Source organism: Sebastes umbrosus, chromosome 4 (assembly GCF_015220745.1).
Source record: "Sebastes umbrosus isolate fSebUmb1 chromosome 4, fSebUmb1.pri, whole genome shotgun sequence".
In the NCBI taxonomy this organism is placed as follows: Eukaryota; Metazoa; Chordata; class Actinopteri; order Perciformes; family Sebastidae; genus Sebastes; species Sebastes umbrosus.
In genome coordinates this window covers 24,823,727-24,851,694 of record NC_051272.1, presented here as the reverse complement: position 1 = coordinate 24,851,694, position 27,968 = coordinate 24,823,727, and the positions used below count along the sequence as shown (strand labels likewise).

The 27,968-nt window shown below is 40.8% G+C and overlaps 1 protein-coding gene across 7 annotated transcripts in view; it reads left to right on the top strand.

Annotated features, from left to right (window-relative positions):
* osbpl5 (oxysterol binding protein-like 5) overlaps positions 1-18,407 on the top strand; it is a 59,297-nt gene extending 40,890 nt beyond the window's left edge. For all 7 annotated transcript variants that reach the window (XM_037767862.1, XM_037767860.1, XM_037767866.1 and 4 more), the window contains 17 exons: positions 89-292; positions 987-1,071; positions 1,170-1,332; positions 6,338-6,551; positions 7,284-7,468; positions 7,638-7,719; positions 9,663-9,761; positions 9,971-10,067; positions 10,322-10,420; positions 12,348-12,445; positions 12,581-12,670; positions 13,012-13,148; positions 13,888-14,067; positions 14,264-14,393; positions 15,533-15,647; positions 15,777-15,879; positions 16,633-18,407. In XM_037767862.1, the coding sequence (XP_037623790.1) occupies positions 89-292; positions 987-1,071; positions 1,170-1,332; positions 6,338-6,551; positions 7,284-7,468; positions 7,638-7,719; positions 9,663-9,761; positions 9,971-10,067; positions 10,322-10,420; positions 12,348-12,445; positions 12,581-12,670; positions 13,012-13,148; positions 13,888-14,067; positions 14,264-14,393; positions 15,533-15,647; positions 15,777-15,879; positions 16,633-16,768 (2,217 nt within the window). In that variant the 3' untranslated portion in view covers positions 16,769-18,407. The remainder of the gene's footprint in view (positions 1-88; positions 293-986; positions 1,072-1,169; positions 1,333-6,337; positions 6,552-7,283; positions 7,469-7,637; positions 7,720-9,662; positions 9,762-9,970; positions 10,068-10,321; positions 10,421-12,347; positions 12,446-12,580; positions 12,671-13,011; positions 13,149-13,887; positions 14,068-14,263; positions 14,394-15,532; positions 15,648-15,776; positions 15,880-16,632) is intronic.
* Positions 18,408-27,968: the final 9,561 nt, after the last annotated feature.

Sequence of the window (27,968 nt, the reverse complement as noted above, 5' to 3'; positions counted from 1 at the left end):
CGTCACATCAACAGCATCATATTTCTTGTGTTCACATTATTTTCTGATACTAAACTTTCCTCCTATCTCATCCCTCGTCCTTCTTTAGATCCGTGGCTCTCTAAAGAGTTGGACCAAGCTGTGGTGTGCCCTGAAGCCCGGAGTCCTTTTGATCTACAAGACCCCCAAATCGGACCACTGGGTGGGCACCATCCTGCTCAGCGCATGCAAGCTGATTGAGAGACCCTCCAAGAAGGACGGCTTCTGCTTCAAGCTCTATCACCCACTGGACAAATCCATCTGGGCTGTCAAGGTCAGACATGTTTGTAGGCTCACTGGCATTTATATAAATCCAGTATTAAAGATGATCAAGAAGACTTCAGTGAGACAGATTAAGATCTAAATAAAACTATTCACTCAATACTAGGATAATTCAATATTTTTCTCTTTTTAGATTTTAGTATCACTTAAATCTGATTTTTTTTTTTTTTCGCATGCAAGGAGAGTTTTGCCTATATAAACACTGACTTTAGTGCCTCCTAGTGGTAGTATAAAAAATGCACATTAAAATGACTGTACAGTTACGAGTTCGAAATTGATAGCCATACATTAAATGGTCTAACCAGGACTAAAGCTGTAAAGAAATATTCTTTTCAAAAGAGCTTTGTTGTTGTCATGGCTGGAGTTTTTAATTAGAATTTGGTTTAGCAACGCTGAATGAAAAATCTAAGATTTAATTGCACTGCAAGGTTAAAACAAAAAGCAATTTCATCTGTAATTATATTACATTTCTGTGAATATTGTAGTGCATGTTGATGCTCAGCTTTGTCAGTGCTTTTATTTTTTTACGTTTCATTTTTATTGACCCGCTAGTTTTCATTTAGAAGTGATAATTATCCTGTTTAGTGCTCCATTATGCTCATAGCCCTTGAGGGAGCCATTTGCTTCTGTTGGTACATGACTAAAATGACATGAAGCGTGACTCACCGTTTCATCCATATGCTCAGGGTCCCAAAGGAGAGAATGTTGGCTCCATCACGCAGCCTCTACCCAGCAACTACCTGATCTTCAGAGCAGCATCTGAGTCTGACGGTGAGTCTTGTTTTGGTTTGAAAGTGTACATTCTAGTGTTTTTAATGAATTATTTTATGAGCAGAATTAATTGAATGCGCTCCTTCCTGTCTCTCCAGGGCGGTGCTGGATGGATGCCTTGGAGCTGGCTCTCAGCTGCTCCAGTCTCTACAAGCTGACAGCCAAAGGCGGGAAAGAGGGAGATATCAGCACATCTTCAGAGTCCTCCCATATACTCCACCTGCTGCAGGCTGCCGCACTCACTGATGCAGAGCTGCTACAGTAAGTACCACACACTCAATACAGCTGCAAACTCTGAAAGCGTCTCACATATAATTTATCTCCATCTTACATTTATTAGTTGTTGTTATTGGATGATTTATGTTTCCTGTAATCACACTCCAAGCTGTTGCGCTTGCCAGTTCATGCACAAGACTGTTGGCAATTCCACCAAACACATTTATGCTGTCTTATTTACGCAGTCAGAAATACCCAGATGGTAGGTTTAAAATATCTCTCCTGGTCATCAACTCAGAATAACAGCTGAAGAAACATGGGCTGCACCATCCTGCTAAAGTTTAGAGAAAAATTGAACTTGTGTGCATTTGGAAGGGAGCACATCAAATATACAGTAATGTTGTGAACTGTATACATTGTATGCTACCATTTTGATCAGAAAACTGCATCCTTCAAAATCGTCTCCGTGTTTAATCTGTTATCATTGAAAATGCTGATTAAAATTCCATAATAAAGCTTTATATGAGAAGTTTTAACAAGTGTTTTACAGACACAGTCAAAATAAACTCGTTTTACGGCTGGTCTCAGGAAACTACTCCGTGTTTGCTGTTGTGCTAGTTTTAATTAACAGTCACACATTACTCAAGAATCACGCTCATACTTTGAGCAATTTTGAATTTGAATTAATAGGTAAAAGGTTGTATTATTAAAAAAACAAAAACAAATTTATGTAGACATTACTCTGTGTCTGGTTTTCCCGAGACAGTAACATGAAACCATACACTACTAGCATTATTAGATTATGCATACAAGCAGGAATACATAATTGAGGCCATCATATATACTTGTGGATATGAACAGTAAGAGCAGTAAAGACTGTTCCAACATAACTTTATTCCATGCGTGCATCAACACAAAGACAGGGACAGCATGAAGGAAAAATAGGTGATCCTGCAATTATTAATGATATTCATGTCTTAACTGTAATATGTGCTCAGTTGCCCCAGGCAACCAGCTTTGGGCCATTGTTAAATATTTACATTTAGTCGTGTTGACTCTGTTGAAAACCACGTAATGTTGTCGTCTTGTAGGAGGTAGGTACTGTAGCCACTCTGCCTATTGTAACTAATTTACCCTTGAAAATCCATTACCCTGCTAATGGAATCTAAATTTAGCATGCTTCTGCTGAAATTAGTCTGCTGTTTTATTTTGCTTCATTAGTGAAGCTGAGTCACACATGTAGATCTTACCAGTGTGTATATACTGTATGTGTGTGCATGTGTTTGTGTGTGTGAGAAATTAGCTGTGTTTTTTTTGTGGTGCGTCATTTGTCATTGATGAAATGTGGCGTATGAGCAGTGTGACTCTTTTCTCTCGTGCTAGAGCAGTGTGAGCACAGTGTGATGTTGCCCTAGTTTGTGCCTCTCATGTAATCATCCTCTTTACATTTGAATATTGGAGGTAGTAAACTTCTAGAAGTCACCTCTGCTTCATTTATTGTGTAAAGTAGCCTTGTGAAACTAGTTAAAGAATCTGCTTTATTGGGCACTGGATATTAATTATACTAGCGGGATCAAAGAGTCCTTGAGGAGTCTGTCTTTCCAAACAGCGATATTTTTATGTTATAAGAAAAACTGCTGAGGGTTTTATTTAAAGCCTTATATAACTTGTCAGTTTTATATTGTGCTGACATTTATATTGTCTATAAAAAAGAGTACATAAAAAATACAGCTTTATTAGCAGTTTTCAATTTAAAGCTAGGGTTGGTAATGTTGAGAAACGAGCAAGATTTAAAAAATTACTCAACCGAAAAACCCAGCCCAGTGTTACCAACTCTTTTCTTTTCTAGCTTCAAAGGTCCCTAAATCTAGAGAGAAAGTAGCCAAGTCTGCATCACTGACAGTCCGTCCCTTCAGGGCTCCCTCCAAAACCACTCCCTGCACTGTGAGCGTAAACAACGATCATGGCTATTGTCAGGGTTCCCACACCTCATGGTAAACCGAGAAAACAGTTGACCAATTTTCGAGTCATTGAAAACACATGGAAAATGAGAGAAAAAGGAAAATGTACTGAAAAATCTTGTGTTGGCCTTGAAAATTCAGATCACATAGCCATCTGAAAGGGCTAAGTTACTGTATGTTCAAGATCATATTAACTTTCAAATGATAGTTATAATGTACGAGAGTGTTTTGAATAGGCTGGTCTTGTTTATATTGTGGAAACGCTGTTGTGAACACCCCTAAAAATCACATGATGGCACATGCAGGTTGGATGTTATTACATAAAGTTGCTTTCTTCCCACCTTGTTGAATAATATTAAATTGGTTAACATGTCTGGTTCAGTTGCTAAAGTTGATGTGTAATTTTTAAGCACGTAAGAGATGATTTCAATAGAGAAGTTATCGGCATACTTCCACAGAGAGGAACATATTAGTGTATGGGGCGATCCTTGTCTGTCATACCAGCTTGATCATCACTGAAAATGTTCTGGAAAATGATCTCTAGAAAAGAGTGTTAGTACTCACAGCTGTCAAGCTAGCAGCTTGTGGAAGACTCCGGTAACGCGCAATGAGTGCACGGGCAGAGTGTGCGTAGGTAGACAGGCAGGTAGCCCGTCCAATCATTACATTCGGGCCGAATGAAATGATTGGACGGGCTACAGTCCTGCGACAGCCACAAAGTTTTTGGCGGTATTTGACTTATTGATTGCTGTCGGGATGTAATGAGAATTTCAACAAATATAACAAAAAATGTTTTTGAAGATTACCAACTCTAGCTTGAATATATAGATTCTGAAATAGTTGCCTAAATGGTGACAATGCTGACAGGTAAAGCGAATGCAAGTAGATCGGGTAGTTGTTCCTCAGCATTTAATTTGCTAATTTGCAAGGCAGTTAACACCCATTAGCTGGTGGACAGTTGGAGACTGTGGCTGTACTGAACTCTGAACGTTGAACTAAATGAATGTGATAAGGAGGGGAAATAATGTGGATGTTTTTGTGTTTTCATGCTCCACTTGTTGTGTAACAAAATCAGCCACACCAAATATTTAAATGCAACCTTTGTTACATTCTCTATACATGTTGGTATCTCTCATAGTCATTTTCCCGTTTCCTCTTTAAAGTGCTGCGTTGCTGTTGGTGTGCTGTTTACATTCTACATTAGACATCCCTTTCCTCCCCATCCCCCCCTTTCCTCCCCACCCCTCCTCCACGGCTGTACACTCCCTCTAGCCACCCATCCCAGCTCTCCCTCCTCTCCTGCTCCTCTCCCAGCCAATCCCAGCAGCCCTTACAATCACATGACTGACAGAGGAGCAGGAAGATGAAGTAGAAAGAGAACCATACACCACCCAGAAAGAGACGGCAGCGTCACAGCCGTTGCAAGCCTGCACACACATTGGCACACAGACAGAAATCTGCACACTCACACACATTCAGGAAGCAGGTGTGCCGGAGTCGAGGAAAGAAAACTGCACCTTTTTTTAGTCACTAGATTAAAAACATTTACGCACGCACGGGAGGGGAGAGGAGATAAGGAGAGTCTGCCCTTGTGTTTGGATTTACTGGTAACTTCATCGGTGGTGTTTTGATTCCTGGGGAAGAGTTTGTCTGTACGCTGTATGTCTTTGAGGTAAGGAAAGCCGCCCCTGTTCCAGTGCGTGTTTGGGTTAATAAATAACGTTACTGGTCGGTTAGTGATTCACAGGTGTGCAGGAATGTGACTGTTCTCGTCTGACGAGCCCTCAGGCATGTTGACAGTTGAACTGTTTTTCCGTTGTTGTTTGGGCAAATAAGCTGTTTTCTGTGACCATAATCCCATCACAGAATGTGGTTTTGAAAGCTCATGACACACTACAATTATCCTCCAGTGTTGTCATGTTTGACTGTATTTGTTAGTCAAATATCTGATTTAAAAAGATTTGAGTATGCATATGATTTAAGATCTGCTTTCATTTTCCTTTAAATGTTTTAGACGTGTGCATCCACCGGAGTACACAGATGTCCGCTGTCTGACTTGTAAAATGGCTGTAGGATTGGAACCATGATGTTCCCTATTAGCTATCGATTTCACCGCGCCCCTCCCTCTTTCCTTCCCTCATTCTCGCTTCTCCTTTTCTTTGGCTATTCACAGGCTGATGCATGACTTTCTTTACTGTGTTTCCCTTTTTCTTTGTGGTAAAGTGCTGACAGATCTGAGGTCTGGGTATCATGTGTCCAAGACTGGAACATTCCACATTGAGAAAATGATGAATCAGCATGTGTGTGTGTGTGTACATGTACAGTGTGTGTGTGTGTACATGTACAGTATGTGTGTGTGTGTATGTGTTAAGTACATGCATATGCATACATTACCTTGTCAGTCGCATTCAGACCAGGTATATGGGAGGTGGATAAGAAGGATGAGGTGGTGTGGTCTGGTTGTCTTGGCAACCAGACAGGTCAGATTTACTAAATACATCCAGGCCCTCCAGGTCAGCCAGGTCATTATAGTGGATATGTGGATAGCTTTTAAAAGTGGGCAGTGGGCTTACTCATCATAGCCGTGAGCAGGAGGATAAAAATTCGACCACAGATTCAATACACATTTAAAGAGTTTTTTTTCTCGGAAGTCTGCGTCATGTCTGAGCTGTTTATAGATTGCCTTACTGGAGCGGCAATCATCAAAGCTTTAGCAGCACTGAAGTAAAATTAAATAAGATATTTGTAATGTCATGTGACGTTGCTCATCTTTAATGTCTTGTCACGGTCATTAAAACCTCCCCAAGCTTCCACACTCAATTGAATCATCCCTGGTAATGACCTGCTGCCACTTATGATACCAGTTCTAATTGATTAAGATATAACCTGTCAAAGATCAGCACACATTTTTTTTTTACGGGGGAACTACCTCATTAAATCCTGTAAATATTCTCCATCTGTAATTTATTACATCATTTCCAGAAGACGTTTGTCTAAGCTGGACATGCAGTAGCACTAAAACAGTTAAATATCAGGGTTGTTTAATATAATCCTAACCTTGATGTTCACTTCTCTTCTGTTACTGCTAGGTTGAATGACAGTGTGCTGCTGGGCAATCATCACATGGAGCATGACGGCTTTTCAGACAAATCAGAGCGCGAGGCTCATGATGACTGGGACACAACGGCCAATGAGAACGGTGGAAGGCTGACAGAGGAGAGCGACATGGACCAATCAGACGACCTGTCCCCGGGGCCACAGGCCACAGCCTATGTAGAGCAGAGCACAGAGGAGATGGCTGAGGTGAGGAGCTGAGTTTACAGTTGAGAGTATTTATGTAGGGAGCTCCGCCTTGTCTTGTTTTCCTACAGTTCCCTCACAGCAGTTTTGACCTTTTTATGTTCAAAAAGGCAGCAAGAAAAAGGTAAAAACAAATGCATCTTCAGTAGTGGTGGGGGGAAAAATCAATACAGCATAGTATCGCGATATTTTGCGTGGCAATATTTTATCAATACACCGACGTCGATCTTTTATTATATAAACCATAAACATCTTAACAATCATACGGACGCTATTCTGTCTTTCAGAGGTTGTTGCAGGCTCAGTCTTAAAGCTAGAGTGAAGAAACTAGAAGGAATCAATACCGTAGCAATGGTGCCAACCATGTCATGTTAGCCTGTTAGGAAGAACGCTAAATAGCGCTCCAAAGTTGTGCTAAATTTTGGCGAGGAAAAACTGGCATGGCCATTTTCAAAGAGGTCCCTTGACCTCTCACCTCAAGATAGGTGAATGAAAACTCTGAGATGAACAGTGAGAAATCTGTATCTTAACAGATAAAACAGATGTTGACAAATTGCATTATTTGCAGTTGAAAAAAAGTAATAAATCTCAATACATCACAATATATCTTATTTCAATACTCAGAATATCGCAAAATGTCTAAAAATGCAACCCAGGTCTCTGACCGGAGAGCCATCAATGTGACTATAAGGTCCACTCACTCATGTGCACTCGTGTCTGTCTGTGTTACTTAAGGCTGGGGAGGCGTCCCAGGTGGAGACTGTATCAGAGGAGAACAAGGGTCTGATCTGGACCTTGCTGAAGCAGCTGCGGCCGGGCATGGACCTGTCCAAGGTGGTGCTGCCCACCTTCATCCTGGAGCCCCGCTCTTTCCTGGACAAGCTGTCTGACTACTACTACCACGCTGATCTGCTCTCACAGTCAGTCACTTAAAGTCACTATACTGTGTCTGTTCGTGTGTGTGTGTGTGTGTCCATAAGAGCATGCACATTTTAGCATTTACCTTCAAAGTCAGATGAAGACTGGAATTATTATCCGTCTGCTTTTCTTGTCATAATTGTGTCTCCCTCACCATCTTTACTGGCACAGAGCTACACTGGAGGAGAGTGCATACGGTCGGATCAAGCAGGTGTTGAGATGGTACTTGTCTGGCTTCTACAAGAAGCCCAAGGTAAGATTTTATCACTGTTATACCAGATGGCTTGTTGTTATCATAGTAGCCCAAATATAGGACAACCCCGATTATAAGATGAAACACCTGTTTTTGGATAAAGACTTTTTAAAGACGCAGCTGTATAGCGTAATTACCTCTCTAATCCTCGTAATAATCCTAATAATAAAGTAGTATGAATTCATTATTATTATTCAGTACTATACTATACTATACTATACTATAGCTTAGTGGTCTTTCAAATTCCATGGATTCACCCGGTGATTGCCGTAGCTTTCAGCGGAATAACAGCTCTGTAGATGGTCATTTCTCCACTCTGTTTTTCAGTCACACATTCACACTCTCCTGTCTGGCTCTTGCAGTCGTTTTTGGGAGCACTGGGCAATTTTCTCTGAGTGCTAGCAGTTTTCAGACTGCCCTTTTTGGGCTCACCATCTTCTAACATGACATGCTGTGAAACGGTATTACTTGGCCGCTCGACAAATGACTCTGTCCTGGGTCGATTTCTGCAGTTAAAACGTCAGGAGACTCTTCCCACTTGTTTCCATTCGTTAGGAATTTATTTCCTCAGTGGCAGGAAAACACCAAACATGAGCCAGCAGATAACGCCTGTAGATTCAACTGGGCTCGCTCAACACTTTTTTGCACTTACTACCTCTAGGATGCTCACTGGAGATGAAAGGGTAGAAACTCGATAACCACAATCATTATTAGGACATCTACCAGCGCTTGTTTATACAGGGCAGGCACAGCGGACTGACTAAAATGCACACGTGAAGGCACGTTATAGCGGGCTTAAAAAACTTTGACCATGTTTTAATTCTGTATTGTCTACGATTTGAGTGTGATAAACACTCTTATAGCAGTAGTTATTGCTTTGGTACGGTCATTAATTCTGCCAACTATCTTAGCCCGGGGAATGACCTAATTAAATACGTTGCTGTTATTAAATATTAGAATGCCAAAATGTATTTACAGCTAAACGAGGACAAAGCAGAGATTATTTTAGTAGGTCCCAAGGCTTTAAGGCACCAGAATCACTCTTCGTTAACTCCCCTGTCGGTAAAACCTTGTGAGCAAAACACTTGTGATTCGTCTTTTAAAAGCAGACTTGAAAACATGTGTTTTTCGCAAGCTTTTAATTGTGTATAGTGTGTGTTTAACAGGTACAACTTTTATATTAGACTCAGTATTATTATTATTACTCAGTTTTTATTAATAATAATAACCTTATCTTATTCCCCTTTTACTGTAATACTTTCTTATCTTATAGGTCATTTATGATGTTTGCCTGTTTATTTGAAGCACACTGAGTCTTTGCCTGCCGTATGAAATGTGCTATATAATTCAAATGTGATTTGAAAATTTGACTTGAGGCTGCCTGAACGCTTTGTGCGGAGGCGGACTCGTCGTCCAGTCTTGTTTTTGTTGCTAATTGACACATTCGGGTCATGCCTTTGTAAATGAAATGTTTGAAGTGTATCCACAGATACTGATACACTTCAAACAGATACAGTTTGACACAAATCATTTTCCATTGAGCTTGATTAAACCGGCTAAACCAACTAGCATCCTACATCTGACAACAACTGGTGCACTGCCAAAACTTTCCGGTTAAAACTCGCGCTCCAGAATTTCTGCGTGTGCAAGTAGTAGACATAAAGAGCTGTTTGGGTATAGAAAGGATGACGCTTACTGAACTGAACATCCTCTACCGAACGGTTCAATACGAATACACGTACCATTACACCTCTACTGCTGAATTATTGAGTCCAGACAAGAGGTAATGTGTTCCATGGTGATGCTTATTATCCGTGACTTAGCTTTTTAAATGGCATCGATGAGACCAGTTTGATCCAGTAATCATCTGCAATGTAATTGGTCCTCACCACCGGGTATTGGTTAAGTGTCATTGATATTAATGTGTATGTATGTGTTTGCAGGGTCTGAAGAAGCCTTACAACCCAATCCTGGGGGAAACATTTCGCTGCTGCTGGCTTCATCCTCAAACCGACAGCTGCACTTTCTACATAGCTGAACAGGTGAAACCACATTTACAGCTCGAATGTGTAAATGCACAGGACGCGATTCATCCCTTGTGTGAAATATATTCGCACAATTCAGCAAACTGACAGAGCGCACACCTGTGAAATGCAGCAAGTGTAAAATTGATATGTGCTAGAGGGTGTCCTGACACCTCTTTTTCCTCACACTGCTGCTCAAATGTCTCTCTGTCTCTTTCCTCTACCAGGTGTCCCACCATCCGCCCATCTCTGCCTTTTATGTCTGCAATAGGAAGGATGGTTTTTCTATCAGTGGGAGCATCCTGGCCAAATCCAAGTTTTATGGTACACAACATAATAATCTGTTCTGTAATCTGTTTGTCCAATGTCACCAATACACACACATTTATAGTCATGCAAGGACACAACAATGTGGGCACAGGTTTGATCCTGTAGTCCGTGCATCTCAAGATAAATTGCACATTTCTGCTTTGAGGCACGACAGATGACTTCAATGTCAGTATAAGCTAAGGGGGATCTACAAGGAGAATTGATTCTTGTGTTCTTTAATCAAGTGCTTCTCTCTCCTGCTGTTGTAGGTAACTCTCTGTCAGCTATCCTAGAAGGTAAAGCCAGGCTGCTGTTCCTGGGCAGGGACGAGGAGTATGTCATCACCATGCCGTACGCGCACTGCAAAGGTAATAGACCTAAAATAAATATTGATGACCATTAATTACTCTGTCCATGTCCTTGTTGCTATGTTAACATTGGCAGTAGGTTCCCAAATCTCCTTAATATGCTATTTATTGCTATACATTCTTTAGACACTTAAGGGAGGACAGAAGGTCCATTTTGGTGTTGCTGTACCTCTTAATCCTGTTATGTTAATAACAATCCAATTTTGTTAATTCAGAACGAAACAGTCACCTTCGCTGTCCCCTTGAATACTATTGGATCCATTTGCCAGCTAATTACATGGTTGGAATATGTTAAGTACTGTACTGTAGATTTAAGTAAGTAAATTAAAACAAGGACACGCACGGTCACAGACAATAAGGACGCTATGTATTACAGAAAAGATAGGATGAAGTTGGGTGGCTTGGAAAACTGAATGTCATGTAGTTACTCGGGGGCAGATGGGATATTGTGAGTGAATGAGTGCATGTGGATCTATGAGGTGCCTTGCATCTAAAGAGACCTCTGGCACTACTCATCAACTACTCATTAACAATTTAGGATGTTAAAAGCTAAGTTCAGTTTAATAGGTGGAATTCACAAGCAATTAGTCTGCTCTAGGGATGTCACAGTGAGGACATTTTTCCCACAGGTTAATAAACTTGTGACAACACTGGTGTTACCAATTGTACCTGTGACCGCTCCATCCTTTGCACTGCGATTGCCTCATTAATGTTGCCAAATAGGCTGTTTTGCTCTTCGCTTCGACACCAAATCCTCCGCCATCGTCTTGTCTGTCAACTTTCTCTCATCCCAGTGTGTGAAATCTGACTCCTGCTACTCTGAGCTGAGACTCTGTACGGAACTGACACTTTCACTTTCAGTTTAGCGTCCGTCGACTATGTTTTGATAACACGGCGCTGATACGCAAAAATGAACGAAATAGGTTTTATTTCTATAAAAAAAACACAACGACGTTGGGGGGCGGCGGGCAAGTAATGTTATTGATGTATGCCCGAACACCGTGCAAAACCGACTACCGCCGCAAGCCTAGTCAACACTGTCTTAAGAATCCACCTATCGTGCTTACCATCTCATGGAGCAATCAAAGTTTTTACACAGCAGTCAAACACAAATTTAATTCAGGAAAATGTGTCCAGAGTTTACGATCTATCTACACAGGCGGCGTAACGGCTCATGCTTAACACCAGCCGACGCATACTTTTACACTTAATGTCTATTTTCTTCCTGTTTATGTGCGTAAATACACTGATTGTGTGTTGGGCTGAATGCATCTTGTCTAGACACAGATGGAGCACTGAAGCTGCTGCTGCTGTTCACGCTACACCTCCTGTGTAGACACGGTGTTACAACAAAGAATCATTACAGAACATGTTGGCCTTTTTTCCTGAATGATTTTAGTTTGTAGTTCCTGCCGCACTCAACTGACCTTGGCTGTTTGTTGCTAAGCTCCTCATGGTCACACTTAAATTACCAAACACAGCTCTAGCACATGAGGTTAACACCCTAAACTCATCTTCCGTGGCTGTAACTTTTGCAGCCATCTGTCGGAGCCAGTGCGTCTGAGCTACTGGAAATTAAATAGCACCCTGCTCTGCTCTGAATGTGAACTCTCACATGGCAGACAGCCAAAATTAGAGATGGATGATGGGTGGAATCTTAAGTCGGGTCGGGTTTCCGCTTATTCTCAGAGTGTACATGGGTATGTTGTAAATTACCGTCTTTATCTTGTCTCACAGTCCAGTCAAGGACTGCACTCACTGCGAGTGCCTAGATCATAAATTATATTCCTCACCTTACGTCAACACAGGGAATGACGTGATTTATCTGTGGACTTCCACCGGGGTTTAGTTGTTCTCCTCATCTACATTCTGTTCATTCATGTGCTGTTGATCTGATGCTGTAATACTGTACCTGTGCCTCCTGTAGGTATCCTGTACGGCACCATGACACTAGAGCTGGGTGGGAAGGTCACCATCGAGTGTGAGAAAACAAAATGTTTCACAGAGCTGGAGTTCAAACTCAAGGTATACATCAGTAATATTTGTAAATGTACTTTATTTTTTCTTATATTATAATAGTTGCTTGACTTGTCAGCAGTTGGTACTACACATTCTGAGATAACAACAGTTTTGGTAAACATCTTTACACTTTGATTGCAGCCTTTCCTCGGAGGAGCCTGCTCTGTGAATCAGATCAGCGGGAAGATCTTGGTGGGAGAGGAGCTACTGGCCACCGTTGATGGACACTGGGTGAGAGCTTTTATCCAGTTTCTAGCCCCCTGCCTGCCATCTCCATCTCCCTCTTAAGTTCATCTTTCAGCATCCCTCTCTGCTACTTTCTCACTGCCACTCAGTATTCAGTCATTCTCTGTTGTAATTGGAGGCAGAATTGGTAATTAGAGGATTTAGGAGCAGTTCGGAGACAGATGAAGTAGAGGAGTCCGTTTAGAGGGCTGAAGGATCCGTAAAAGTAAGAAAGTATCGAAAGGTTTCAACATAAGCTTCATCATTTTACGCTCTGGAAATAAATATAAATATTTTCCAGTGGGATAGGATTGGACTGAACATGTTGTTGCCTTTGCTGTATTCAGGACAATGAGGTGTTCATTAATGAGAAGCGATCGGGCCAGCAGGAGACGTTGTGGAACCCGAGCTCAGACATTCGCAGCAGCCGCCTCAAGAGACAAGTGGTTCAAATAGACCAGCAGGGAGAGTTTGAGTCTGAAAGGTAAACCACACATGCTTAATTCATACGTCACCTATGTATGTCAATCAATCATTATTCATAATTTGAATGTTGTTAATTTGAGGAAATGAACATCTCATTTCTCGCAGCATACATTTTGCAAGTAAAACAGGCTTAATTAACAAACATTAAAGATATTAAATACGGGATTGGGAGCCTATCTAACGGTGCTAACAGTGCAAACAACAGCGAAAGTGCTGACAGAGATTTGAGGGGGAACCAGAGGGTGGGTGTTACGCTTCCATGACGCTGCCGTTGGTTGGGAAGAGCCAGTAGGGCACCAACATGTACTAAAAGCACGGCCAGCCGGCCTGGCTATGTTCTCAAAGGAGAACCTCGGATTACAACACACACGACGGGAGCGAGACTTCATTCTCTGCTCAGGTAGACATTACTCCTCTGTGTCTATGCTATAATAATGCTCTGGATATCGGATTTAGCACATTTAATAATGGTATCCGTTTAGGTCAGTCAGTATGTTACGTCAGTGAGCCAATATGCACAATACCAGGGCTCTGGACCTGGCTCACCTAAATGGAATGCAGCCATTAGTAATGTTATTAGCCACATCTGTGCTTGACAAGGTTAAAATGTCTGCTGTGAGAAATATCTGTGACCACATCACAAGCTAACAATTAGAAAACTACTGCTGATTTAGGTGATACTTACTTGTACAATATGCATGCCCCATGCTCATGTGATTTTAACGTGCTCTTGACAGGTTGTGGCAGCATGTGACCAGTGCCATCATGGATCGGGACCAGATGCGGGCCACCCAGGAGAAGTTTGTGCTGGAGGAAGCTCAGCGGGGAGAGGCCAGGGACAGAGGAGACAAACCCTGGCTCTCACGGCTTTTCCATCAGGACCCAGTCACCTCCGAGTGGACCTACAGGCACATGGAGTATGAACACACTGACACCAAGCAAATAAAACACAGGAGATGGCACACACTGTTCTGCCTTTTTTTAGTTTAGATTTTAGGTCAGTATAACAAGGATTGAGCTGTAGAGTGAGGAGAGGAAAATTGTGGAAATGATGACATGTTCAGATTTAAATTACACTGCATCGACAGCTCATTATTTTGTCCTGTTTGGCAGCACACGAGCGTGGGACCCTGAGCGCTGTCTGGTTCAGTTTGAGAAGGACGGAGTGGTTCAGACGCACGAGAAAAGCCAGAGGCAACACAACGGACTCTCCTACAGCCACAGCTGGGCAAGCCAACAGAAGGTTAGTCAGACCAATCACACACCTCCAAACTAGAGCTATGTTGATCTATTATTGATGAGTTTGTCATTGACATTTCATCAAAAGGAAAGCTGCACTGCTTCCTGTCAGGCCAGACTGCACATGATCTTTAGGTTCTACAAAATCACTGACAAGCATGATCAGCCCCTTTCTTTCTCAATTGTGTGTATATATATATATATATATATATATATATATATATAGTTAAAAATTGATCGCACATTTTTTTATCTGTTCAAACTTCATTTTAAAAGGGAGATTTGTCAAGTATTTAATATTCTTATCAACATGGGAGTGGACAAATATGCTTGCTCCATGTGAATGTATGTATATATTTATTATTGGAAATCAATTAAATATGACAAATATTGTCCAGAAACCCTCACAGGTACTGCATTTAGTATAAAGAATATGCTCAAATCATAACATGGCAAACTGCAGCACAACAGGCAACAACAGCTGTCAGTGTGCTGACTTGACTATGACTTGCCCCAAACTGCATGTGATTATCTGTAAAGGGGAGACTCGTGGGTACCCATAGAACCCATTTTCATTCACATATCTTGAAAATGGCCATGACAGTTTTTCCTTGCTAAAATTTTGCATAAGTTTGGAGCGTTATTTAACCTCCTTCACGACAAGCTAGTATGACATGGTTGGCACCAATATTTTTTTGGTTTCATATGCCGGGCGATACCAGTATCTTCACACTAGCTTTAAATCTGAGCCCGCTACAACCTAAAAATCGTAATAATTCATATTCACAATTCACTTTATAACATTCATTGCGTGCTGGAGAAAAACATACAACTGGGTTGAGAATGATGACGGGTGTTATAAGAGTAGCGAGCTGCTGTGTGGAGTGACAGAGTGGAGATAGAGTGGAGAATAAAACCGGCGGTCCATGGCGCACGGCCTTACCCAGACTGTGTGTTCACAACTCTAATTAATCTTTCCATTGCGCCTAGACAAAACAAAAACAAAATGTATCACTTTGCAAAGTGTCATCCAGTCCAGAAAGCAGCGGGTACCGGCTCTTGGCATTTTGGATTCGGTTCTAATTTGGAGCAGAGTTTAGTGAGGATTGAATTTACACTTAATGCTTGTCTACCTCCTCTCAGGCTGAGATGAATGGGAAACGAAGGAAGGCCAGCAGCCAGCCGTCCAGCTGCAGCCAGAACACTGAGAGCAGTAGCACCACACCAGAACCAACACACGAGTCCTCAGACAATGAAGGTGAGGTGCACAAACACACACACACTCACATTCAAAACGAACAAAAAAAAAATTAATTGAAAACTAACAAAATCTTAAATTGCGCTACACAAGTCTTATTCTTCTTCTTCTCACATGTCATGTGCCTAGGATTCTCCAACCAGTGTGCACGGTGCAATAAAGAGGTGAAGGACATCGCCATGATAGAGGCCTCCGTCACATCCATACAGAAGACACAGCAGGACATCCAGAGGTGAAAATAATACTTATTTACATACACACACACATTTGTGGAGGGAATTGGGGTAGTACAATGTCTTAAAGGTGCAGTGTGTAGGATTTGATGGCATCTGGCGGTGAGGTTGCAGATTGCAACCAACTGAAACTTCTCCAGTATGCCAAGCGTGCAGGAGAACTACAGTGGCCGACGCGACATCGTAAAAACACTAATGACCCCATTTAGAGCCCATTGTTTGGTTTGTTTGTTCTGGGCTGCTGTATAAACATGGCGGCCGGCTCAATCTAAGGTAACGAAAACACAACGATTCTTATTTTCAGGTGATTATACACTAATGAAAATATACTTATTTTAATATTATATTTCTGCCAGTAGATCCCTCTACAGTAAATGCTACACACTGTTCCTTTAAGAGGTCAGACCTTGAATATGTTTGAATTTGAAATTGAAACAGTTGTAAACAGTCATGTATAAGTTTAGGGTAAGGATAGTGTAAGACTTGACATTTTATGATATGCATTCAAAAGTAGAATCAGAAATTCACACATTGATATCCACTATTGGATGAATACTAAATGGTGTTAGTGCGTCTGTAACAAAAAATATCCATAAGTATATAAAATAATAATGGATCATTTCAGCTTTTCATTGTATGAGTCTTGTTTTTGACAGATTTGTGTGTTTTATTGTGATAGTTTCACATTTAGACTTAATTCCCGCTGAGCATTGTTAACCACTTGTTCCCCCGACCCTTCTCGCTCCCTGTAGGAACCTGGCGGCTCTGAGTCGTCAGATGTCTCGTCAGAGGGCGTCAGACGACACCGTGTCGCTAACGGGCCGTCACTGTCTCATCCTCTGCGTCCTGCTCCTCTCTCAGCTCCTCCTCAACTACGTCTTCACCTGAGCCCGTTCCTCAGGGAGGAGTTTCCCTTTGGCACTGATCTGGCACCAGATCCCTCCAAAAAGCACAGACTCCAATCAGCAGATGAGGGCGGAGACCTCAGATCAGTGTTAAGAGGGCAACTTTGTCCCTTTTTGTTTCCTCTGAGAGGGGAGGAGCACGGACATTAAAGCAATAAACACAGCCACAGCCACCGCCTGTCAGTCATCTGCAGAGAGGAACAGCACCCCCTAGTGTAGCCAGACTGAAATAGCACCGGCACCCACGCACTTTGGACAGGAAAGGAGGGATGAGAGACAAGCACGGCTAAGAAGATGAAATGTATGATGAAGATGACGAATGATTTTGCAAAAAGAAGACAAAGAGGATGTTTCACCATTCCCAAGTATCTTTTTATATTGCCCTGCAATACTGTTTATCTGTTCGTGTGCCTGTATGTGTGTCGTCCGTACCTACAGTACAATAGGCCCTATGGGCGCAGGCAGATCACCGCTTGGACTTCTCCTATTCCCCTTCCACTCCAGATTTGGGCCTTAACGCTGAAGCCAAAAAAGAAGAAGAAAAAAACACGACAAACGAAGAAGGAATATCTTCCAACAGTGCAATTCTGTGTGTTTTGTATCGATGTACGCTCAAATACACTCCGTCTCGTCTTTTAATGATGATGATTTTACCAAAACAGTATTTATAATCCGAGAGGACAAAGAGTACTTGTTTACAGGGAGCACTGTGTGTGTTTGTAGTGACACGTAGGAAGGATGGATAATGGGAATGAGGCAGGGCAGAGAGCCAAACAGAGTGTCTTTGTATTTGTGTGCCTGTAGTGCTGTAACAGAAGGGATAATAGCATAGCACTGCTTTTGGTCTAGACCACGACACTAGTGTGTACAATCAGTTACATAGAGGAGCAGCGTGTGGAGGACGGGATAGAGGGGAAATACAAGAAAAAAATTAGAATATTTTGGCCTAATAGAAGGGGTTTGCGTGTGCATCTTGGTCCACACCACGTTCAAGTGACTGTTTTTAAGATGTAAACACTTAGTAATGAGTTTTTTGTTTTTCTTTTAATCAATTTGTATATATTTGTCTTGAGGTCCGTGTTTCAAAAAGAGATTTCAGAATGTATTTATTGGGTGATTAACCTTGACTTTCCTAATCTAATTGAGCTTGGAGGACGGAGACCAGGGGCGACAATCGCTCTCCCAGGGTTGTATGGGTTTGTCATATTGTACGTCTGTGTGTGCGTGTGTGTGTGTGTGTGTGTGTGTGAGTGTGAAGGAGCACATGTGTGCGAGTAAGCCATTAATGGTTGTGCTATACAAAGCCAGATCTGTGATCTCGGTTTTTACTGGTTTTTAACCCCTGAATTTCAGTCTCCATTGCCAGTACTGATCTACCCAATGGGAGAGAATCAGAGAGCACAAGAAGGAAGTCGACTCTTTGAATGCTTTTATTTACACCTTAATTTTGTCTGTTCTTTTCATTCTTTACCTGTTTTCTACTCTACTGCCATGTTGTGGGGATTCTACATGCCAGATATTTTTGTCATATGGAACGAAACTACAGAGAACATGATGTTGCCCGATGTTTTCATTCATACCTGTTGCGTACTGTAGCACTACAGTAAAACATTTTAACCCTGTCACTGCCCTTGGTTCTAATTCATGTCATATAATAGAAAAGAAAGTATCCACTGGTGTTTATGACGATGAGAAATACTTCACTTTACAGGAGGAAATAGTTTCCTCTGTAGTCAACATTGTCCACTAGAGGGAGATGTTGATGTGGGTAAACTGAGGTCTCCAAACTGGGACTGTTAACCCAGTGAAGTGATTTCCCTTTACTAACTAGACTGCAGGAGTAAAGCTGAAAAATCTTCCAGGCGTTGGGTACAAACAGTGGTGGAAAGTAACTAAGTGCATTTACTCAAGTACTTGTACTTTACTTGACTAAGTAACAGTGCGTTTATTCAAGTACTTGTACTTTACTTGAGTATTTCCATTTTGTTGCTACTTTGTACTTCACTATGTTTCACCTCACAACATTTATTTGAGCTATAGTTACTTTTCAAATTAAGACTTAAAACACAAAACATATAATCAGTTTATAAAATTAATCCATTGTTACAGATTAAACGACCAAAGGTATATGAAGTAGTTAAAATTAGCTCCACTTTGACTAATGACAATATTAATTAAATATTGCTTACATATTAATACAAAAGTAATTATGATCCAATAATCATAATAGGATAACACCGGCAGTAGCCACTCTGCATTTTGAGTAGTTTTGCTTTGGATACTTTAACTACATTTTGCTGCTAATACTTCTGTGCTTTTACTCCAGGAGCATTTTGAATGTGTGACTTTTACTTGTATTTTTATACTTTGGCATTGCTTCTTTTACTCAAGTAAATGGTTTGAATACTTCTCCCACCACTGGGTACAAATGACAGAAAAAGTTTGACTAGACAAAACTAGAAGGCAACTACAGGTGACAATCCTTCCCTAAATACAACAAAGATACCAACAGTAGCTCACACAACAAGACACAACAACGTAGGTGGTAACATTTTTGTGCAAACTACACGAGAATTGTGATGAGTGGTTGACACAGTAACCACAGAGCCCTCTCACTGGCCTTAGAGTTGAACCTGAGCAGGTGAAAATCTCTTGGCAGACGCCACATGGATCAACATCTCTGCCACACACACAGATTTAATCCCCGGTGGGGGTAACCAGATTATGTTTAGGAGGCCTGTAGAATGACTGATGTTCAAGTATAGGCTATTAACATACAACATCTATGATCAGTAAAGAAGCAAAAAAATAATTTAAAAAAAAGTCATAGAATAGTATGTCGAAAAGAATTCATGGTATAGTGTGTCAATTTTTTTTTTTTTAAATCATAGTATAGTATGTAGAAAAAAATAAAAAAGTCATAGTATAGTATGTCAAAAATAATGAAAAAAGTCATAGTATACTGTAGTATGTCGAAAAAATTTAAAAAATCAGTATAATATGTTGAAAAAAAGTCATAGTATAGTATGTCGAAAAAAAGTCATAGTATAGTATGTCGAAAAAAAGTCATAGTATAGTATGTCGAAAAAAGTCATACTTTATACTATGACTTCTTTTTAATTGTTTTTCGACATACTGTACTATGACATTTTTTAGACACTTGATAAAAAATGTTTTATTTTTTCGACACACTATACTGACTTTTTTTTCGACCGACTATACAATGACTTTCGACTATGACTTTTTTATTTTTTCAACATACTAAACTGTGACTTTTTTTTATGTACTACAATATGACTTTTTTCGACATACTATTTTATGACTTTTAAAAAAATGTTGACATACTATACTATAACTTTCTTATTTTTTCATCATACTAAACTATGACTTATTTTTCCGTCATACTATACTTAAACATTTTTTTACGTACTACACTGACTTTTCGACATGCTATTCTATGACTTTTAACATTTTTTCGACATACTATACTATGACTTCTTTTAATTTTTTTTCGACATAATATAATATAACTTTTATTTTTTCGACATATTATACTATGACTTTTTTTCAACATACTTTGCTATGACTATTTTTTCAACATACTCTACCATGATTTTTATCGATTATTACATATTTACATTTCGTTCGACATACTATACTATGACTTTTTTTCGACAAAGTCATTTTTTATCAAGTGTCTAAAAAATGTCATAGTACAGTATGTCGAAAAACAATTAAAAAGAAGTCATAGTATAAAGTATGACTTTTTTCGACATACTATACTGACTTTTTAAATTTTTTCGACATACTATACTATGACTTTTATTTTTTCAACATACTACAGTATACCATGACTTTTTACATTTTTTTTGACATAATATACTATGATTTATTTTTTCAACATACTATACTTTGACCTTTTTTCGACTTACTATACTATGACCTATTTATTTTTTCGACATATTATACTATGACTTTTAAAAAAATCTTTTACATACTATGCTATGACTTATTTCATTATTTTTGACATACTATACTATGAGTTTTTTTATTTTTTGAACATACTATAACATGACTTTTTTTCAACATACTCTACCATGATTTCTATCGATTATTACATATTTACATTTCGTTCGACATACTATACTATGACTTTTTTTCGACATACTACACTGATTTTTTTTAAATTTTTGACATACTGTACTATGATATTTTTTTTTTTCGACATACTAGAGTATACTATGAATTTTTCATTATTTTTGACATATTGTACTATGATATTTTTTAATTTTTTCGACATACTATACTTTGATAAAGCAAGGGGATTGAACCTAAACATTTCCTCATTGTGTCACCTTGAATATCTATGACCAAACCAAAGCAGCTCAGATCAAACTATGGATCTAAACTAGCAAATGCACTCTTCTACCATCCCCATACCAACCCAAATCTTAACAAAATAGTCACGTGTCTTATTTTCTATCGAAGCAGCAAGCAGAGTGGGCAGATTGGTAGCAGGGTAAAGATCAAGGGGTAATCTCCTCCCACGTGGTTTGTTTCTATTCTCCAGTTAGCTGGATGTCTGAGTGGGTGCACACTGGACCATTGTGTTGTCCGACTGTGTGTAGGGCTGACGGAAGGAGTGACGATCCAAATTAGGCCAGAGGAAAGTGTGCGTGTGTGTTTATTTTCCAGGCGGTAAGCACTCCATCAAAGGAGGTTCCTTTCAGTCTGTGTGCCGGAGTTTGTAACAGTTTCCCTGCCCTGCATCCCTCTTTGTCTCCATGTGTGTCGGTGTGTGTTTACTTCTCCTGGCACTGGACAAGCGAGGGGTGTAAACTGCTCAAAACACAGAATCCACACACTGCCAGCATCAATGAACACACTGAGGGGAACATTAAAACAACACTGAGTCAGATGGAAGTGGAGGAATATGACATCAACTTAATTCATTTTTCAAACATTTATTTTCTCTATAAGTCAGTCAAAATGTTTCTCAAATGCCCTGGGGAGAATCATTTGTCATTGCTGAAAGTTTAAAAGGAACAGTTTGACCTTTTGAGAAACACGTTTGGTCACTTTCTTGATTAAGACACGGTTAGCTTAGCACAAAGACGGGGAAACAGCGAGCCTGGCTCTGTGACATAATCTGTCTACCAGCACCTCTGAAGCTCGGGGCCGCATTTGTGCACAAAGAGCAGAAATGCTCCCTTGCGAGGATGCTTTTCCACTCTCGGTTACTGTTCTGTGCGCTCGTATCACCTGCACACGCAATTCCCAAAATATTGAACTATACCTTTCAATTTGAAACTGATCACATTATGCAATATCAGTAATTAATATGTCTAATTCTAACTTAAATGTTCTCCTATAATGGGCATAAGATTCTTTTAAGAAATAATTTTGAGTAGCTGCGTTTTTAGCTTTAGCACTGAGCCATATTCAGACAAAAATAATCCTTTTATTCTCTTTCTATGATCCATTCCTTTTCTCCCCAGGTAAGTGAGTGAGAGGCCAACTGCACCGAGGCGTGTGCTGCTTGTTTTTGTCTGAAGGGCAGCAGGAGTCAGGTTGGATGTTTGCTCTGTGGGTTGCCGCTCTTTTGCAGCACAAGCCCGTCCCGAATATGCAAGAGGGAGGCAGAGACGGAGGATTTGTCTGGACTTGCCTCTCAGAGAGTACAGAGAGTCTGGTAGTCTGGTGCACCCTGAGGCAATGTGTGTCATGTGTCTATCTCTTTATCTGTGCTGCACGAGATCAGATGATTTCACAGCTGTGGTTCAGGAGGTAGAGCGGGTTGACCTTTAATCACCAGATTGGCGGTTCAAACCCTGGCTTCCTCTGTCTGCGTGTCCTTGGGCGAGACACTCAACCCCAAGTTGCTCCCCGGGCGCTTCACAGCAGCACACTGCTCCTAAATAAAAAGAAAACAAGATCATTTTACTCAAGTGAAAACAATAGTGTTCAAAGTCATCTGATGAGTGTTTTGGATGTTTTTAAGTCCTTACAGTCGTTTTTGATTTGATTCTAATCTTCTCTTGTCTCAACTGTTAGGGTTAACACATGTCAGAGTCAGGATAAAGCCCTCAGGTTTATGATTCAGTTTTATGTCATTTAATCCAATAATGTATGAGTTGTGAATCTGGGTCTTGGGACTACAGCACTCTAAACTTCAGTGTGTGATAATCTGTCTACCTTTGTATATTTCATTAGTATACACTGAGCCTGACCATCTCCTCTCTCTGATGAGATAATGAAACCAAAACTCAAACTTTTTGGTTTCCTCTGAATCGACTCATTAAACTTGCCGTTTGATGATTCAAAGGCTGAATCATTAAATTTCACTGGAGCAGGAAAACCCTTAAAGGCGAGTACCGATTTGTTGGGGAGGCTGCAGCAATTCCCTGCCTGTCTGTTGCTGTGCCAACCGCCCACGGCATGTGATGTAAATGCGAGGAAAAGGACACGGGGTGGTCGTCTTGTGCAGACAGGTATAGAAATGACCTGTTAAAACAAAGGCTGAGCAGGATTCAGAGAGGATCTTCTTTTAACTCCCATGATGCAACATCCAGAGTTGAGGTGAACAATCTGAGGTGTGATAATGAACAGTTTCTAAAGTTCTAATGTAATAAAATCACAACCAAGCAGCAATTACATAACCTTCAAATACAGCTATTACCGGTTGTGCAGTGTCACGCTTTGATTTGTTGCCATGGCGGCGATGCTGCCCGCCTGTAGGGTTTCCATGTAGAGCTGCAGCTCTTGTCTAGTCTTGTCCCGGAGCACTCTGCCCGTCCCACGGTTTAACGAGACAAACACACGCTCGCTCAGAGGGGATTTACCGCTACACGCCCCATCACCACCTCACTGTAACATCAATCCTCCATAGGAAAAAAATAGGCCATCATGTCCTGTCTGGTCAAACACAAAAAGAGAGTGTATATTACTCTGAGAAGAGAGATCGATCATTTTTATTACATCCCTTAAACATTTATCAACTGCGGTGTCACAAGGAGTGACCTTTGACCTATATGGCATGCATACTTGCAATTCTGCCGCCACATGAGGATGTATGGTATCTAAATATAGTTGCATATGGAGTGTAGCAGTGCCAAGATTATGTTTGATCCCTCTGTATATCTTGTTTGCATACGTTCAAATCTACTGTCGACTGATCTCTGCTTCCTGCTTCCTGTCTGTGTCTCATTGTTTTGTCCTTTCAGCATCGGTCAGTTAGGTCACGGAAGTGTGATTGCTCTGCTAACCATCTGATTTGCAATCATTCTTTCGTGCCACCTCTTCCTCGTCTCTTTTCATCTCCACCCATCAGTCAAACAGTTGCTCATGATCTAATAAACAGGAGAGTGAAAGCTGTGACAAGAGGTCACAGCTGGCGTGTACACGTGTGTGTGTGTGTTTGAAATCCTATACAGACGTCATACTGCTACCGGGATCATCATCGGCATTAACACAGAGATGAGACACAGGGGAGGTTGTTGCCGGCGGTTTGTTGTGGTTGTTTCAAACAAACACGAGAGAGTGACATTAGAATAAGGAAGTTACAGACGAAACCATAAAATATTTTACTTGACAAACCAGAATACACACACACACACACACACACACACACACACACATACACACACACAGACATTCACTCTGGAAAGATGATAAATTGCACTTACAGACACAAGTACACACTGTACATATGGATTTTCTACCGTAGAAGCCTTTTGTTGCAGGGGCCACATCCTCTGCAGCAAGATCCTGACCCTAGTTAGAAAGAGACAAGAAGTGTGTTTATGTGTGTACTGTCATCCATGTGTATGCACACTGTATGAGGCCTGCCCACTCAGCTCTTCCATCCACAGGCCCAGATTCCAGTGGACCTCCCTGCTCGGGTGTTGGAGGGGGAGTTCGGGCTTTGAAGGAGGCTCCAGTGACTCATTACCCAACAATCCACCCACCCTCCATGTCCTCTACACCCCCCAAACATCTCCATCCTCGCCCCAGCCCCTGCCCCTTGTCCTCTGGCACAGATAGTCGACACACGGCTCCGCGCACACACACTTGACGGCCGTTGACTGAAGAAAAGGGATTCTGTTTCAGAGCAACAGGGATTGTGTGGACCGAACCGCTGTGAAAGACTCCTCTGTGTGTGTGTGTGTAGATGTTGTACTGCTATCAGTATGCATACATGCACAGCCACTGCACTAGCTCATCAAATATTTCTCGGTTTCAACAGCATGTGGAACCAGTTTTATCAGGCAAGATCTCAGTTTTCACAATTTAATGTTCCGACCTGACATCCTAATCTCTGCCTCCATCTCTCCTGCTGGAGTCATTTCTTCAAGTTTCCTCTGGGGTTGTGTAAACCTACACCGCAAACTCCTGTTCCCACAGCTCACACTGGTCACACCCCCACCTTCAACTGCTGCGAACACACACATCCGCGTACCTCGTGGGGACAAAGCCAGACATCTGCGCCCATGTTTTAGCAATTGGTCCAGGAGATGTGTATGTTTTTAACATACTGCTGGGTGTCTGTGTGCAGTGCGTTCATTAAAGACGACATCCGTAGGAGATGACATCATTTGGTCTTCCTGTCTGGAGCACAAGGAGCAGAATTACATTTTAAAGTACACACTGGTTCACAAAACATTATAATAATATGTCTTTTCATTCATGGGAAAGTGTTTCCAATATACTGTACTTAAATAGATTACGTTTTGGAATGAGTATGAAATGTAATGGGAAACTCCCGGCTTTCAAACCGGATTTGCGAATGGTCCTTGGACACATTTTTTCCTCCTGATTCAAAACTAAAGCTACTTTTAAAGTTGTGATTGAAGAAAAAAAGTTGTCTTCTTCTTCTTCTTTTCTTGCAAATTAAAAGCTTCAATAAATACTACTACTAAATATGTAAATTCAGCTTATTTTGGCAAATAAATGACACATCGAGGGTGTTAAAGATTAAGGAACCTTTTTTATGGATAAGGTCCCAGATGTCTATAGCAGGTCCATCCATATGTAGTCTGTGTAAAATGCCAGTGTTTACATTGCTGAAGTGTGCTTGCGCTGCATTTTAAGTGTGCTGTCTAATTTGATTAATGCTGACCTCCAATATAACCGTAGCCTTTTTGGCAAAAGGTTGCCACTGTGCTCAGTCTCAGGGCAGCGTGTGGACAGAGAGGACCATTGTGAGCTCCCCTGCTCCTTGGGAAAGACCCTTGAGCCATGACAAACAGGATTTCCTCTTATTACAGGCTTTAGTCATCCCACTTCCTTCTCCTAAAGAAGGGTTATACTTACACCTCTGTCACATTATTTAAGCTTTTGGCAGTAGCAGGTTTGATGAGGCCGGAGTAATAGTGCATCTTGTGAGTTTTTACTAGAAGTACCATTAACATCTCTGATTTTTAAAATATGTAACAGACCTTTTTCACAGCAGACATTTTGACTAGTCATAGCATGAAATTCACAGGTATCATTAATGACATAACTGATGGCTCTGCTCCATTTAAGAGTTCCAGTTCAAAGGCTCTGGTATTGAACATGCTGACTCAATTGAGCCATCATTAAGGTATTCAGCTCCACCTGTGCCTCTCCTGCTAAAGACACACCCCAGCGTCTTCTGTGAGAAAGGCCTATTCAACTATGTAACTCAACCAAAAAGCGGAATCTAAATTTCTACTCTTTATTTGGACTGTCCAATGGCAGTACTGATTGCCAGCTGGATTTTACAATTTAGTTCAAATTAAAACTTGTATAAAACTAGTGTATGTTGATTTTCAACATGAATTGCCAACCACTTAGTCTTGCATGCAGACATTAACTGATATTACTAACACTGAACAAGTTAATAATCAAGTATTTAAACTTGCTCTAATCAATATTTATATTAAGAATGGTTCAATATATAATGTGAAAGTGGCAGCTCGTAGTGATGAAATCACGGAGAACTACCACCTGACTCAGCTCTACAGAGTATCTTACTGTCTTTCAGCTCATTGTTTTGGTTTTACAGCCAGCAACTTTACTGTTCTAGTTCACTCCCAAAGCTCTCATCGGTGTCCTTTTTTAACCTCAGCTGCTTTTAGCCGAACAATACTGATAAATCCTTATGCTACCTGCTCAGCACTTAACATTCACACAAAGATAGTAACTAGCTGGTGAACATAGTGGAACAATTAGCAGCTAAAGACTAAAGATATTTCTCCCAGAGTTGGTGGAGACCAAAACAGAGCTTAGAATAACATTTCTAAGCCACAAACATGACTCTAAATGAGTGCTGATGTTTCTCGTATCTGCCCGATATCATGCCAAAGTGTGTAAAAGACCTGCCTGTCCATCAGAGGATAGCGTGTCAGTGTCACGTTTTGCCGCGCGTGAATTTTACATGAGTGTATGAAGGTGCAGTAGCTTACCAGCAGGGAGTAATAAAACCACTCGCTTAGGTTTAGGCAACAAAACCACTTAGTTAGGTTTAGGAAAACTAATATTAATATTAGTACGGAAAACATAAAATGGCAACGTCGCTACAAAACACATGACAAACATCACTAACGTAACTTACAAATCAAAACACCGGTCTCGAACACCAGCCTCCTGGATGAAAGTCTTGTGTTTGTTGGACACATCATCCTGCCCTGCCGCCCACCATAAGCGGTCTTTCTCACTTTTTTTTCTACGTCACTAGCTCTGAGCGTAGCATATTCTCGCAGATGCATTTGCAGTCAGTACAGACCACATAGCGTGAAAATGACACGCCTAAAGCAAGAACGACGTTCTTATTACGTGCTTTTGCATTACGCATTATCGCATCATTCACACGCCTTTTTGTGCAACCGGGCTGTTGCTGGGTGTGCATATGCAATTGCTTGCTTACAAGTTGTCAAGTTTATGCGGTGATAATATGTTCTGTTTTCAGCTTGTTGTGCTGCCATTACTATTGCTACTATTTCTACCACAATGTAACTGATAGCACTGCTGGTAGTCATTTTCTATCATTACGACTATAGCTAGTGCTACAACCGTAACCGCTTTACTATTTTCTACTTATATTAAACAAAAACAAAGGTTTATTACAGATGGGATTTTATTTAACTCCGGCCATCAGTTCCATTTTATTATCATTGTACTCAAAATGTACAACCTGCATGATGTGACCGCTCATAATTGTT